This window comes from Colobus angolensis, unplaced genomic scaffold, assembly GCF_000951035.1.
Source record: "Colobus angolensis palliatus isolate OR3802 unplaced genomic scaffold, Cang.pa_1.0 Scaffold210, whole genome shotgun sequence".
NCBI lineage: Eukaryota > Metazoa > Chordata > Mammalia > Primates > Cercopithecidae > Colobus > Colobus angolensis.
This window is the reverse complement of record NW_012115267.1, coordinates 909685-926161: the sequence shown is the minus strand read 5'-3', so window position 1 is coordinate 926161 and position 16477 is coordinate 909685. Positions and strand designations below refer to the sequence as shown.

General features: G+C 45.9%; 1 protein-coding gene across 1 annotated transcript in view; it reads left to right on the top strand.

Annotated features, from left to right (window-relative positions):
• MFHAS1 (malignant fibrous histiocytoma amplified sequence 1) overlaps nucleotides 1–16477 on the top strand; it is a 114830-nt gene that overhangs the window by 79033 nt on the left and 19320 nt on the right. Inside the window, exon 3 of the mRNA XM_011942839.1 lies at nucleotides 16290–16416. Within this exon, the coding sequence (XP_011798229.1) occupies nucleotides 16290–16416 (127 nt within the window). The remainder of the gene's footprint in view (nucleotides 1–16289; nucleotides 16417–16477) is intronic.

Genomic DNA, 16477 nt, shown 5'->3' with positions numbered 1-16477 from the left:
CTAAAAAATGTGGTATACGCTTGTGTAAGGCACTTGCTATAAATGGAGCTTGAAAGAATGGGAGTTGCTGTGGGTGAGTCAGTGTGAGTAAATATGAAGGCCCAGGACATTACTACTGCTGTCGACTTCAACTCTGTACATTTAGGCTACATCCAATTTATTAAATCTTTATTTTTTAATAGTAAATTAACCTTAGCTTACTACTACTTTTTTCTTTAAAAACTTTTAATATTTTTAACTTTTTGATTCTTACAATAACACTTAGCTTAAAATACAAACATTGTACAGCTGTACAAAAATATTTTGTTTCTTTATATCCTTATTGTATGCGTTTTTCCTACTTAAATTTTATAGTTTTTTAACTTTTAAGACGTTTTTGTTAAAATGAACACACACACACACATTAGCCTAAGACTGCACAGGGTCAGGATCATCAGTGTCACTGTCTTCCACCTCCACATCTTGTCCCTCTGGAAGATCTTCAGGGACAGTGACGGTGATGGAGCTGTCATAGGCTGTAATAACAATGCCTTCTTCTGGAACACCTCCCGGAAGACCCGCCTGAGGCCGTTTTACAGTCGTTTTTTTTTTTGTTTTTTTTGTTTTTTAATAAGTAGGAGTATACCCTAAAAGAATGATAAAAAAGTATAGTTTAGAAAGCACAAAATCCAGTAACATAGTCGTTTGTTATTATATACTGTACATAACTGTATGTGCTAGCATTTTATGACTGGCAGTGAAGTAGGTTTTTTACACCAGCATCACTGCAAACATGAGAATAATGCATTGCTCTACGACATCACTAGGTGATAAGAATGTTTCAGCTCTTTTATAATGTTATGGGACCACCCTTATAAATGTGGGGTCCACCACTGATCAAAAAGTCATTATATGAAGGCCAGGTGCAGTAGCTCATGCCTGTAATCCCAACACTTTGGGAGGCTGAGGTGGACGGATCACTTGAGGTCAGGAGTTTGAGACCATCCTGGCCAACATAGTGAAACCCCGTCCCTACTAAAAATACAACCATTAGCTGGGCCCACACCTGTAAACCCAGCTACTCAGGAGGCTGAGGCCGGAGAATCGCTTGAACCCGGGAGGTGGAGGTTGCAGTGAGCTGAGATCACTCCATTGCACTCCAGCCTGGGTGACAGCGAGACTCTGTCTCAAAAAAGCAAAAAAGAAGTCATTAGACAGGACCTGACTATGTTTTATTCACTGTATCAAGCACTACAAAACCTATGACAAAAACAAGCACAAAGCAAAAGCAAAACATGACTGTAGCCACACTGCCCCTTCCCGCCAAGGCAGTGTCAGGAACCATATTCACACACCGAGGGCAAAAACCCCAGTCAAATATATGAAGTAATGATTTCCAAGACCATGAGCATCAGGCAGCAAAGGACAGTGATCCAGAGCTATGAGAAATGAAGGAGGCAAGCCCTGTCTTTGCCCCAGCTTACTGTCTTGAGAGTTTCCAGGCTGTGGTGCCAGGAGGGTGGCCTAGATAGCCGACCCAGAGGAGAGAACTGCAGAAAGAAAGCTCTCCAGAGGTGTGCCCACCACCTTGGGACCCAGCAGGGTACTGACCAGCCCGTCTAAGTAACTGAGACTGGGGGACAAAAAGCGGGATGCTAAGATCTTACTCCAGCTTCAGTCTCCCCCTACCCCACACCCCCAAACCACTGAATGATTCTTCGTATCTCTGCCTTCCCCCTCGCAAAGGAAGCCATTTGCAACTACGATTCAGAAGAGGACATGCTGCACTACACTTACGGGCTTCCCTAAAGAGTCCCTGAGCCATGTAATCCTCACAATTGAGAAAATACTGTAAGAGGTTGGCATTAGAATCGCCTCAAAGGGAACTTGACTTTGTTGTGGTTTTCTCTTTAGTTTGAAAAAGATCCAGCAATCTGGTAAGACAGCAAAGCAGGCTGACCACTTCCTGGAGTGCTTCTGGTTTGGGGGTTTTTTGTTTGCCCTTGGATGGCATGCGGAGAAGGTGGTACTGCCCAGGGAAGTCTGGAAGCTTCCTAGCCGGGCACTGGTGTACCCTGTGGAAGAAGAGAGTGTGGACTCTGGCCCCCGCAGCCCAACCCTGCGCCACGCCAGTGTCAGATTCTGAACCACACACCTGAGGGCGCTTGAGAGACCTCTGTGTTTATACACCAACGCATGGATTCAGGAATGGATGAATTTAGTTCTTCAACATCTATCTAGGGCCTGCAGTGTGCCTGGCACTGTTCTGGATGCCTGGGATTCAGCAGTGATCAAGGAAAATCCCGCTCTTGTGGAGCTTACGTCCCTGCAGAGGAGACGTAGCATTAGCTAATATGCGTCAGGTGGACATTAGTTACCCAAAGGAGAATAACGCTGGCATTGGCCAGGCATGGCAGCTCACGCCAGCAATCCCAGCACTTCAGGAGGCTGTGGTGGGAGGGTCACTTGAGATCAGGAGTCTGAGACCAGCCTGGGCAACATGGCAAGACCTCAGCTCTACAAAAAATAAAAATAAAAAAATTAGGTATGGTGGTGTGTGCCTGTGGTCCCAGTTACTTGGGAGGCAGAGACGGCAGTGAGCTGTGATTGCGCCACTGCACTCCAGCCTGGGCGACAAAGCAAGACCTTGTCTCAAAGAAAAAAAAAGTTATTCTGGTTTGCAATTACAATTTTTCAGAGGTTGAAGAGGCTTAGGAGTGCTGGGTTTAAATTAGTCATGCAATTTAGTGCTTTTCCTGTCATCATAGAGGCTGTGAGTTTCAAATGGCCTCAAGTCCCAGCTGGATTTTATTCTGCGGATGACATTTGGGTAGGGAGTAGATAAAGAAAAGCTCGTGTTAAGAGAGCGTTCCAGCTGGAATCCTCTCCCCGTGGTGCTGTGGGAGATGTTTCCGCATGCGCGAGATATTATTCATGAGCAAAAGGGGAAGTTGAGCCATTTCAAGGTTCCTTCTGGCCTCAAGGCCCTGTGGGTCTGGCTCCAAGCCTGTGGGTTTTCTCTTGTCTCCTAGGACCCTTCAGGGAAGACTCAGCTCTATCAGACCTCCCAGCCACAACCTTCACTCCTCCTCCTTGCTCCCTTCCTTGGAGAAAAATGAATTTGCAGAAATGTTAGGAGACAAGAAGCAAGTACAGTTGACCCTTGAACAACTCGGGGTTCAGGGCCATTGACTACCCCGCTCCCATGGAATCACATGCACATTTAACATTTGACTCCTTGACTTAACTACTGATAGCCTATTGTTGACCGGAAGCCTTAACGGATAACATCAATAGTTGATCAACACGTATTTCGTATGTTATATATATTATATACTGTGCTCTTACAATAAACGAAGCTAGGGGAGAGAACATGTTGTTTAGAAAATCATAGGAAGAGAAAATGTATTTACCATTCAGTGGAAGTGGATCTTCATAAAGATCATCATCCTCATCGTCTTCATATTGAGTAGGCTGAGGAGGAGGAAGAGGAGGGGTTGGACTTGCTCTCTCAGGAGGTGGCAAAGGTGGAAGAAAATTCTCCTGTAAATGAACCTGCACGGTTCAAACCTTTGTTGTTCAAGAGTTGACACTATATGGCTTCTCGTCATTTTTTTTTTTTCCCCCCAAGACAGTCTTGCTTTGTCACCCAGGCTGTAGTTCGGTTGCATGATCTAGGCTCACTGCAACCTCCACCTCCCGGGTTCAAGCGATTCTCCTGCCTCAGCCTCCTGAGTAGTTGAGATTACAGGCGCCCGCCACCATGACTGGCTAATTTTTTGTGTTTTTAGTAGAGATGGGGTTTTACCACGTCGGCCAGGCTGGTGTCGAACTTCTGCTCTCAAGCAGTCTTCCCGCCTCGGCCTCCCAAAGTGCTGGGGTTACAGGCGTGAGCCACCACGCCCAGCCTGGCCTCTGATCGTTAATAAGGACTTCACATGATTCCCCTTAGTACTTCAAAGTCAGGTGGATTTTGATAAGGTCCTTGGGGGCTAGTGTTTATAATTTCAGGTCATAAAGGTTCCTCTCCTCTTATTTTCTGTTGAAAGGAAAATGAATGTTGGGAGGAGAACGTTGTCGTCTGAATGCTTTTGTGCCGTCTGCAGTAACTTCTCTGAGCCTGGAACCATTTTCCAGTAAGAAGTGGGTGACAGGCTATCAAAATAAAGAGTAACCTTTTGAAAGCACTTCAGTGCAGCACTGTGGGCTTTTTATAATCTTGACCTGCGTTTTGTGAGAGGAGAGGGCTGAGCTAGGTTTGGACTCTGCTCCTCCCTGTCTCCCTCTCCCCAACTCTCTTTGATCTGTGAAGCTTGTCTCATCCTTAGCCAAGTCTGCTGGAACTTTATCCAGAGCAGGAAAAGGGGAAATAGTTTTCCTTTCTTGGGTGGATTTGTATTTATATGAACCCTTAGCGAGCAAAATGGAGCCAAGTGGCACACGCATCTGCAGGGAGGCGTGGTGGGACGAGTGAGTGGCAGTAAGAGGCAGCTTTGACTTGGGTCCGATGGTGTCAGACCTTTTAAGGGTCAGTGAGGAGAGGATAGTGTAAGTCCTTGTGCACGTTTTCTTAAGGTCATACTTACATGTAGGGCCATTATAGAGCAAGAAGGACAGGGTGTGTGCGCATCTCACTGTATGTCTCTTATCACCGTAGAGCAGCTGTCTCCAGCCTTGGTTGGCACCACAGACTGGGGTTTGTGGGATGGTTTCACCATGACTCAAGGGCATTACATTTATAGTGCACTTTATTTCTATTATTATTACATTGTAAGAGATAATGAAATAATTATACAACTCACTATAATGTGGAATCAGTGGGAGCTCTGAGCTTGTTTTCCTGCGTCTGGTTGGTCCTATCTCGTGGTGATGGTTGTGACCAATCATTAAGCGTCAGATTCTTACAAGGAGCGCGCAACCTAGATCCCTCACATATGCAGTTCACGATGGGGTTTGCCCGCTCCTATGAGAATCTAATGCTGCCCTGATCTGACAAGAGATGGAGCTCGGGCGGTAATTTGAGCAATGGGGAGTGGCTGTAAACAGATGAAGCTTTGCCTGCTCACTTGCCACTCACCTCCTTCTGTGCTGCCCATGGACCTGTACCAGTCCATGGCCCCAGCGCTGAGGACTCTTGCTATAGAGTCGTTCCCCCAACCCTTATCTGCGAGGGATACTTTCCAAGCCCCCCATTGGTTACCTGAAACCACGAATGGTACCAAACCCAGTTGCCATCAGTTGGAAAATGTTTCCTGTCATGTCTTTCGCCCACAAATGTCATGCCTTTTTCATTTTAACTAAGCACTTAGCAGGTGCTATAACCACACCTTTTGCAGTTTGAGGTGCAGCAGCAAAACTAGCACGGATTTAGTTTTCCTTTTTCACAGTTTCACAGAAGATTCATTCTCACTGTAGCTGTAGTAATTTCAGCAGGCAATTTTTTTTTGTTTCCTTATTAAGTCAAGACCTTTCAGCTTTTTACTAAAGCACTTAACAGCTTCTCTTTGGCAGATGCAAATCACCAGCGTCACTACTCTTGCACTTTGGGGCCATTATGAAGTAAAATAAGGGTGATATATTAAGCACTGCAACACTTTGACAGTGGATCTGATAACCGAGAAAGTGCCTAAGTGATAAGCGGGGCCGGGGGGGGGGGGGGGCGGGTGTCTACAGTGTGGGGACACTGGGCGAAGGAGGGTTCCCAGGGGAGCATCTACAGTGTGGGGACCCTGGGTGAAGGTGGGTTCACGGTGCTGGGGGGTGTGGAGCTGGACAGCTCGAAATTTCATCATGCTACTCAGAACAGTGCTCGATTTAAAACTGATGATTGTTTATTTCTGGAGTTTTTCATTTAATGTTTTCAGACCCAGATTGATGACTGGTAGCTGAAACCTTTGAAAGCAAAAACCACAGATTATGGGGACCACTGTATATCTAAATATATCACTATATATAGTGATACATACAGATGAATGACAAGTTCCAGTTCATTTGACTTTTTTTTTATTGTTATTAAGAGAATAATGTAGAATTCCTTAGCTCTCCTTTGCAACATTGACCTCGGAAATTTCAGCTTCTCACAGTATGTCCCACTATTAATTCACTTCCATGAATTAGTCTCCACCTTTCACACCAGCCCTGGCCACTTCTTGTGGATGGGGAGGTTTTAAGTGCGTGCCATCCACGCAGATGCTTTCTTTTCATTGTAGGGGTGCAGGGAAAACTTTCCCTCTGCTCTCGGAATGTTCAGTGAAAATCAGCTGATGAAAGGCAAGTTAATAAGAATAAGAAGGTTACTAAGGCAAATAAATGTATTAACATTCGAGGGGAATCACAGTAGGATACAGAAGCTATACCCTTTTTCATAGTAGGGGGAAGAGATGAGAATGTAGACAGTTCTTTTGAGAGGCAGTAAGTGATGATTAGGGAGAATGAATGGACCACAGAGACCGAAATGAACTTGTAAGTGATTCTCTGTGGAATCTGAATGGGCCTGAGAGGCAGACTTTATCTTGGGAAAAAGTCTGTCAGGTGTGATCACATTCGTCAGGCTTTTTTTCTGAGATAATGAGATTCCAGGGAGGGCTTAGAAAGCTTTTATGTTTCTTTTGGTAAGCTTTCTTGGTCAGATAAGGACATTTGAGAAATAGTCCCTGCCCTTGGGGTTTGGGAAGGCACAAGACGAGGTTAGAGGGACCTTCATTCTGAGGCTTATTTCTGAGGCCGCTCAGCTTTCAAAAGCGCCCAGCGCACTCAGGTGCTGTATTTTGGGGAATGATTTTTCTATATCCCCCAACATCATCAAACCACCTCATTTAAGCTTCAGGTGATAGCCCATGGTTCCTTTCTAGGTTTTCTTTCTTTTTTTTTTTTTTTTGGAGACAGAGTCTGGTTGTGTCCCCAGGGCTGGAGTGCAGTGGCACCATCTCGGCTCTCTGCAACCTTTGCCTCTGGGTTCAAGAGAGATTCTTCTGCCTCAGCCTCCCAAGTAGCTGGGATTACAGTTGTGCACCACCTCACCTGGCTAATTTTTGTATTTTTAGTAGAGACGGGGTTTCAACATGTTGGCCAGGCTGGTCTTGAACTCCTGACCTCAAGTGATCTGCCAGCCTTGGCCTCCCAAAGTGCTGGGATTACAGGCATGAGCCACCGGACCTGGCCCCTTTCTAGGATTTTTAGAAATTCCAGAGAAATCTCGTACAAAATCTAAAGAAATCATCTATTGTTCTTGTGTTACTGCAATTTGTATAGTATCAGGATTCATCTGGGACTGATGAAGATGCTGAGAACAGTAAGTTTAAAGAACTTTGATATAGAACAATATTTTACTTTGCTATTGTTCTGTCTTTTAGAACCAAAAATAAAGCCCTTCTTAGTAGGTGACTCAGCTTCCTGCAACCTCCCTGGGGAAATTTCTCCTACATTTTTAATACATGCCACGTAAGCCAGGTTCACTTGTTGGCCCTGGATGTTTATTCTGGCCCTGAGGAATATTTATTTTGTGTCTGGTAGAGCCTCACACTTCAAAGTGGAATCCTCCTGAAGTTTCCACCTGGCCTGTCATCCCAGTGTTGTAATGGACACTTGGGGAAGGAAACTCCAGGGGACTCTGGAGATGCCAAGACCCTGACGCTTTTGCAGCAGATGGGCGTCTCGGAGGAGGAGTGGCCTGGAGGAGGGGAGATGGGCTCTCCTTCTGTTGCAGGTGTTAGAAACAGAATGCAGGAGGAAGAGGAATTGCAAATAAGCAGGCATGAGGAAGACGTAGGGAAGAATGCTACAGAGGTTTGGATGTGTATGAAGTGTTTTTAAACAAAACAAACCCCCAAAGAGGCCGGGTGCAGTGGCTCACGCCTGTAATCCCAGCACTTTGGGAGGCCAAGGTGGGCGGGTCACCTGAGGTCACAGGAGTTAGAGACCAGCCTGGGCAACATGGCGAAACCCTGTCTCTACTGAAAATACAAAAATTAGCCAGGCATGGTGGTGCACGCCTGTAGTCCCAGCTATTTGGGAGTCTTGAGGCAGGAGAATTGCTTGAACTCGGCAGGTGGAGGTTGCAGTGAGCCAAGATCATACCACTGCTGTCCAGCCTGGGCAACAGAGCCAGAGTCCATCTCAAAAAACAGAACAAAAAAAAAAACCCTCCGAACAAAAGGTTATTATGAAAGGAAAATACAGTTGACCCTTGAACACACAGGAGTGTGAACTATGCAGCTTCACTTACAGAAGGATTTTCTTCCACCTCTGCCACCCCTGAGACAACGAGACCAACCCCTCCTCTTCCCCCTCCTCCCCGGCCTCCTCAATGTACAGACTGATGAGGAAGACCTTTATGATGGTCCACTTCCACTTACTGAATAGTAAATATATTCTTTCTCATGATTGTCTTAATAGTGTTTTCTTTTTTCTAGCTTATTTTATTGTGAAAATACAGCACATACTATATGTGACACACAAAATATCTGCTAATCAACTGATTACATTATTGATACGGCTTCCAGTCAACAGTAGGCTTTTCGTAGTTGAGTTTTGGGGTAGTCAGAAATGATACATGGATTTTTGACTGCTTGGGGTGTTGATTGTTCAAGGGTCAACTGTATAAGCTTGTAATGTGAGGAAAGAGACTAAACTTTGGTAGAGATTTGAAAAGTAATTTTAATAGCAGTTTTTTCCCCTTGATTTTCTGTGGTTGAACTTTTGCCAGATGCATTGGAAGGGGTGTTGTGATCTGAGGCCACAGCTTTTTGATCTCAAAGAGACCTGACTGATGATCCCTCAGGGGGCCCTTGGACCAAATGCAGCTCTTCTTGGTTTAGCAAGCCTGAGATCATTTAATCATCTACTTCTCCCTCCTATCTTTCAAACCAAAAAATAATTTTTAAAAAGCTTTATGTAATTAGCAAGCAAACATTACTGTCAGGACGATTGTCTTCTGCCAGGACTTGCACTAAACAAGGAAAAGCTGAGCTCATGGGCTCCAGGTGGAGTACCTGCCATGAAAGGAAAACTGAAAGGCGCCCATCATCCATGCCCAGCGTGTGGGCCTGGCACGGCTTCCCTGGTGTTATTCATTGGGAGAATCTGAGAACCATTGTGTGAGTCACAGAAGTAATCAAGAGTGGGGCCTTTTTTCTTCCTTCTGCCTGTAACCGTGGCCACTTTGGAGGATATTTGGAAGAAGTGGAAGTCAAGTGTTGACATTGAGTTTGTTTAGTGTTGCCTAGTGACCAGGCCATGAATACTCGCTGAAGATAGGTGCTGAGGGCATTCTGACTTAAGGGCATCTCTGAGAGGCCCCAACTGGCCTGGTTTGGTTTGCCCTGCCGATTGTACTCTGTGACTGATAAGACTTCACAAATGGTTTCCACAGCTTCAAGGCACTGAAGCTAGGTGTTTCTGAGTGTTGGGTTTCTTTTTAATGTTTATTTTTAAAGAAGTCTCAGCATTCAGAATCAAAACCGTACTTGAGAATTCCACAAATGCCTGGAAATGGAAATTTCCTTACATTGTTAAATTGCGCAGAACTCAGTGGATTCCTACATTTTGAAGAGTTGCAGAGAGACGTGCTGAAAATGAAAACACAGTTCTAGGAGAGGGTCATAATTTGTGACTGTGTAAGTTTTTGTAGCTGTCGTTGGAACCATACCTTAGGATATATTCCATTATCAAGTGACCCTATCAGTTTGAGTCGTTTTGAAAAGGAATGATATCTGTGGGCCATTGGTTCCAGGACACCCATGGGTACCAAAGTCTTTGATTGGTCGGGTCCCTGATAGCCAGTGACATGGTATTTGCACATAACCCACAAACATCCTCCCTTATGCTTTATTTTATTTTATATATATATATGGTTTTTTTTGTTTTGTTTTGTTTTGGACAGTCTCACTCTGTCGCCCAGGCTGGAATGCAATGGCATAATCTCAGCTCACTGAAACCTCTGCCTCCCGGGTTCCAATGATTCTCCTGCCTCAGCCTCTCAAGTAGCTGGGATTACAGGCATGTGCCACGCTACCCGGCTAAGTTTTGTATTTTTAGTAGAGCCAGAGTTCCACCAGGTTGGCCAGGCTGGTCTCTAATTTGTGACTTCAGGTGATTTGCCCGCCTTAGCCTCCCAAAGTGCTGGGATTATAGGCATGAGCCACTGCTCCCAGCCTTCTCCCTTATACTTTAAATCATCTCTAGGTTACCTGTAATAACTAATACAATACAAATGTTCTGTAAATAGCTGTTATACTATATTGTTTAGGGAGTAATGATGAGAAAAAAGTCTATACATGTTCAGTACAGATGGAATTTTTCTTTTTTTTTTTGAGACAGGGTCTTGCTTCGTTGCCCAGGCTGGAGTGCAGTGGCGCGATTTCGGCTCACTGCAACCTCCGCCTTTCGGATTCAAGCAATTCTCCTGCCTCAGCCTCCCAAGTAGCTGGGATTACAGGTGCCTACCACCACGCCTGGCTAATTTTCGTATTTTTAGTAGAGATGGGGTTTCACCATGTTGGCCAGGCTGGTCTTGAACTCCTGACCTCAAATGATCTGCCCCCACCCCTCAGCCTCCCAAAGTGCTGGTATTATAGGCATGAGCCACCACATTCAGCCCAGATACAATTTAAAAACTTTTTTTTTTTGACCTGCAGTTGGTTGAATCCATGGATGCAAAACTCACTGATAAGGAGGGCTGACTCCGTAATTGAGCCAAGAGCAAACGTTGTTCACAGGAAGAATGCAGCATCCCTACAGTTTTGGGAAACCACTCTTTGAATCCCCAAAACCACCTAAGAGTGTATGTGGCTTAGTGCTGGAATATACCTGTGGGTATCCCAGCTGACTTGTTAGTGGCTCAGCAGGAAGACTGTTGCCGAATCCACCGATAGCCTGGATACCTTGGGTAGGTCCCTCGCAGGTTCAGCAGCAACTCCGCCCCTTTAAGGGCTTGCCAACTGCCTTCCTCATGAATTCAGCATCCCATGTGGGTGGCCTTCCAGGGACCACAGCTGGTGCCTCATCATATTTCCCAGAAAGTTCTATAGGCTGCTTTCCGCACAGCCTGCTCCCTCACCCCCCAAGATAGCTTCCCAGGGAATTTTGTTGGCACCCAGAGGACAGTCGCCTGCCTGCTAGCTTTGGCCAGCTGATCATGGACAGTCTGGCCTAGGGCAGCCCAGCAAGCTTCTCCACCGTCCAAGGAGCTGCTCCGTACCCTACCCTGCATTACTTATAACTGGATAGCTTATAAGGAACCGCAATCTATTTCTCACAGTGTGGGAGGTTGGTCAAGGCACCAGCAGATGTGGTATCTGGTGAGGGCTTTCTGATTCACATACGGCGTCTTCCTGCCGTGTCCTCACATGTGCGTGTATGAACTCTTTGCATATTTAGAAGAGGAAGCCTTTAGAGAATCTTCTCGTGACTACAGTAATAGTGTCAAGAACTTACTAGGTGCCAGATACTGTGTTTAGTATGTTTCATGTATATGTATTACCTAATGTAAACATCACGATATCCTTGACACAGGATATCTGGTAGTGATGAGTTTAGTCAGTCCTGCTGTCGAAGTTCAGCAGGGCCACTTCTTCCTGTGACCACTGGCAAATTGCCTCTTGCATCTGAGCCTCAATTTCCTCTTCTGTTTATAATGAGGATAATAGTTGTCCCTACCTTCTGGTGTTGTCGTGAAGACGGGGATGGTACATATACAGCATCAGCCGATAAAAAGTACTCGCTAAATGTCAGTTGCTGCTGTGGTCATCTTTTCTTCCTCCTGGGTTAACTTAGGTTTGTTTTGCAGTTTGACATACATTACAGTATGATGGTAAGGTACAATGCATGCATTGTTCTCCATTCTGATAACGAAAGTTGCCGGGTTCTTTGGCTGAGTGTTGCCCACTCTGAAGTCTTTCCCCATCCTGTGAATCAGTGTGAATCTCTCTTTCTCCTGACTCCTCCAGCATCTCATGTACATTTCCTTGGGACCTCATCGTACAGGACTGCAGTTCTTTGCACACCTGGCCTCCTTGTGGACACTGGGATCCTCCATGGTGGAGGCTGTGCCCTAAACTCTCAGACCCCTGCATCTTCTTCAGTCCTCACACACAGTAAGGTCTCCGTCGTTAGTTACTCAGTGAAGTAATCACTTTATTTTGAAGATCAAGTTTGTGTTAAATGTGAGAATGATTTTGCTAGATAGCACACACATAAACCATTCTTCATATTTGAATTAAGATCATTTTGAAAGGAAAAAGCTGTTTTTCTTATGTTCTTCATCTAGGAACTGTGCACATTTCTTAAACCCTAAGGATACTGGCGCCACGTAGTAGGTTGTTGGAGGATACAGACGCGCTGGAAATGATGGACTGTTCTTCTTCTTGCTCGGTACTTGTTAACATCAAGGGAATTTTTCACATGTGTGAAACTTCTCAATGCCTTCCACCTTCATGCTCTGTTTCCATGGATGGCAGTGCTGCTAGAGATAAGACCTAAACAAAACCAGTTACCTGGCTCTGTGTGACACTGAGAGTCTAGGCTACAGTTGGAGTTGATAATTGAGGCTTAATAGTCTGCTGTACATTCTTTCTTCTTCTTCTTCTTCTTTTTTTTTTTCTGAGACAGAGTCTAACTCTGTTGTCCAGGCTAGAGTGCAGTGTCGCAATCTCGGGTCACTGCAACCTCCACCTCCAAGGTTCAAATGATTCTTCTGCCCTAGCCTCCCGAATAGCTGGGACGACAGGCGTGTGCCCCCACGCCCCACTAAATTTTTGTATTTTTAGTAGAGACGGCGTTTTACCAGTTGGTCAGGATAGTCTCGATCTCCTGACCTTGTGATCCGCCCACCTTGGCGTCCCAAAGTGCTGGGATTACAGGCGTGAGCCACCGCCCCCAGCCTATTATTTCAAATTCTCTGGCAAAATGATCTGACCACCGCAAGCTGTGATATACTAGCCAAGAAGCCCGCTGCACCAGGCTGGCGCCAGGGACGGGTGCTGAGGACAGGGACTTGGCATCCATCCACAGTTGTTATTCTGACTGCCTAGGCAGATAAAAGCAGGTGGAGCTGGGGCCTGGGTGGACTTCCAACCAGGAGAGAGTTTTCCGGGGAACCAAAGAGGCCCCATCTGTGTTCAAGCCCTGTGGATGATTTTCGGACAAAAGTAGAACGTGAAAATACCAGGCAAGGAGCTAGGTGAGGGCAGCCCCAGAAGTAAGGGTGTTAAGAGACCGGAATGCCCACAGCACCTTCTCGTTGGAGTCCTAGCTCCTGTGGTGCATGGTGGGTGGGTTGGTTTACAGACGTGCAGCTCTCTGTGGGACTTGGAGCAAATCTGTTAAACTCAGCGAGCTTCTGACTTACTAATTGATGTTTGGACTGGACGCCTTCCAGATTCCAGTCTAGCTGGAACATGCTGTTACTTGGGTTCATTTTATTACTTTGATAAGCATTTAACGTTTACATTTTGAGCTTGCATTTTTATATTTGGGGATCTTTTCCTAGCTGGTGGTTGAAGCACAGTTCTGATATCCACATATCCATGCTACAAGCTAATGATGCTAAATTAACTTTTGTAGCAGTTTGCTGTTTACGGGAGTTTAGTTAAGGAACTCAAATTACATTCAGTTAGTATTGCGTGACACTATATAAAAATGTTCACATCAGGAAATTAATGTCTTTCATAAAAGTATGCCGCTTAGTTTATTAATTAAAAATAGTGTTTTTAGATTGCTCATTTAGGAAAGATGAGTTCTGGCATAAAGAAGCAGTCCTTGCTTTGGGAGGAGGCATTAGCCTAGGGGCAAAGAGTAAGGGCCTCCGAAGTGGGTTCCCAAGTTCACATCCCAAGTCTGCCACTGGTTAGCTCCTGACTCTGGGTACGTTGCGTAACCTCCCTGAGCATTAGCATCCTCATTTGTAAAATGAGAATAAGCCCATCTAGGGACATTGTGAAGATTAAACGAGGTGTACATTTAAAACTGCCAGCCCGGTGCTGACATGGGCACGCGCTGTCAGTGTGGGCTTTGCGGGGGATGAGACATTTAGAAATACGGTATTTTTGTTTTGTTTTGCTTTTTGAGACGGAGTCTCATTCTGTCACCCAGGCTGGAGTGCAGTGGCCCGATCTCAGCTCACTGAAACCTCCGCCTCCCGGGTTCAAGTGATTCTCATGCCTCAGACTCCCGAATAGCTGGGATTACAGGCACCCGCCACCACGCCTGGCTGAGTTTTGTATTTTTAGTGGAGACTGGGTTTCACCATGTTGGCCAGGCTGGTCTTAAACTCCTGGGCTGAAGCCACCCACCCACCTCGGCCTCCCAGAGTGCTGGGATTAAGAGGTGTGAACACCATGCCCAGCCGGAAATACAGTACTTTGAGGCAAAGGAATTGCATATCATGGTATGTCAGCAGATACAGTGGTCCCCTTATCCATGGTTTCACTTGCTGTGATTTCAGTTACCTGCCATCGACTGTGGTCCAAATACATGTGAATGCAGCATCATAATATATTTTGAGAGACCATATTCATATAACTTTAATTATTAATACAGTATATTATTATCATTGTCCTATTTATTGTTGTTAATTTCTTACAGTGCTTAATTTTTAAATTAAACTTTATCATAGGTATCTACTTATAGGCAAAAACATAGCCTGTATAGTGTTTGGTACTGTCCGCAGTTTCAGGCATCCACTGGGGGCTTGGAACACATCTCCCAGGGATGAGGGGACTGCTGTTCTTTGGAGTCTCTAGAATTTCTTTTTTTTCTTTTCTTTTCTTTCTTTCTTTTTTTGGGACAGATTCTCGCTCTGTCACCCAGGCTGGAGGGCAGTGGCACAATCTCAGCTCACGGCAACCTCCGCCTCCCAGGTTGAAGCGATTCTCCTGCCTCAGCCTCCTGAGTAGCTGGGACTACAGGCACCTGCCACCAACGCCTGGCTAATTTTTGTATTTTTAGTAGAGATGGGGTTTCACCATATTGGCCAGGCTGGTCTCGAATTCCTGACCCTGTGATCCACCCGCCTCGTCCTCCCAAAGTTCTGGGATTACAGGCGTGAGCCATTGCGCCCGGCCTAGAGTCTCTAGAATTTCAAGTCAGCAGTAGAAGTGGTTGGTGCATAGAGTTGAAGTTTTAATTGTAGTAGTGTCTTTGCCCAGTTGGCGTACATTTCACATCCTTGATTTAGTTAATTGACTTTCTAGAAGCCAGACATGGTGGCTCACACTTGTCATCCCAGCACTTTGGGAGGCTGAGGTGGGAGGATTGCTTGAGGCCAGAAATTTGAGACCAGCCTGGGAAACATATCCAGACTCCCGTCTCTACAAAAATAAAGGAAAAGGTTAACATTTAGCCAGATGTAGTGCTGCATACCTGTGGTCCCAGCTACTCGACTGAGCCTGGGAGATTGAGGCTGCAGTGAGCTGTGATTAGTCAGTCCACTGCACGTCAGCCTGGGTGACAAAGCAAGACCCTGTCTCAAAAACAACAACAAAAAATTTAGTTCCTGGGTTTAAGTAGGGCAGTTTGAACAATAACGTGTCCCATCTTCAGCCAGGAGCTGTTTCCTGAGTACTCTCTGAGAAAGGGCACGGTGCCCTGGGTATGTGGATGAGAGAATGGAAGTCATCACTGCTTTTAGAGACTTAGTGATCTAGTTGAAGAGAGATTACATCCTGGGCATGCGGAGTAATAGCCTTCCTTTAGGTACTGTGGTGATCCATTAGGTTAATTATGTGTCTAGATAGTGTTGTGTTGGTGCATCCACTTCACACATACCTATCAGGGCAGTCCCCTTGCCCGGAGGAGGCTGGGCTCATCTTAGGCTGTTTGCCTTTTTAACACCTTTAGTCTGCTGTGTTTCCAGATCATTTATACAGGGCTTTGTTGAACGGTTGCTGTGGTCTGCTTGAGTCCCATCTGCCCCAAATCCTAATTATGAACACCTCCTTGGCAGCCCTTGCTTCATGGACTCTGGGGACACTGGCTCAGTCGGTGACATCTAGATAAAGATCCCTGGAGTCAGTCTGTTAGAAGGAAGGTGAGCAGAGCAGTGACAGATGCTGTCTTTGTCTAGTGTGGGCCTTCCTGCCATGACCACGAGAATTTTCTCCACGGTGACGCAGAGGAGAATGTTCGCGTTGGAGCCGGCGCCCAGGCAATTCTGCTGTTCTTGGTTGCACATGGGTTCTCAGACCCTTTGCTGCTTCACCTCTGCCCTTCTCCCCCTCTCCCCCTGCTTCCATCCTCAAGCAGTGCTTTCTTTGTAAAGTGAGCCCATTTTTAGGGCACATCTCTGTAACACATGTTTCTCTCTCCTCCTGCAGGGGAGTTGCTGAGTCAGCCCAGACCAGAAGGAGTGGCAGAGATCATTTGCCCCAAGAACGGCAGCGAACGAGTGAATGTTGCCTTGGTTTACCCACCCACGCCGACTGTGATCAGCCCCTGTTCCAAGTGAGTTCCCAAAGTCCCTCTGGCCCCCGGACCTGGCTCCTGATCCCGGCCCCATAGATAC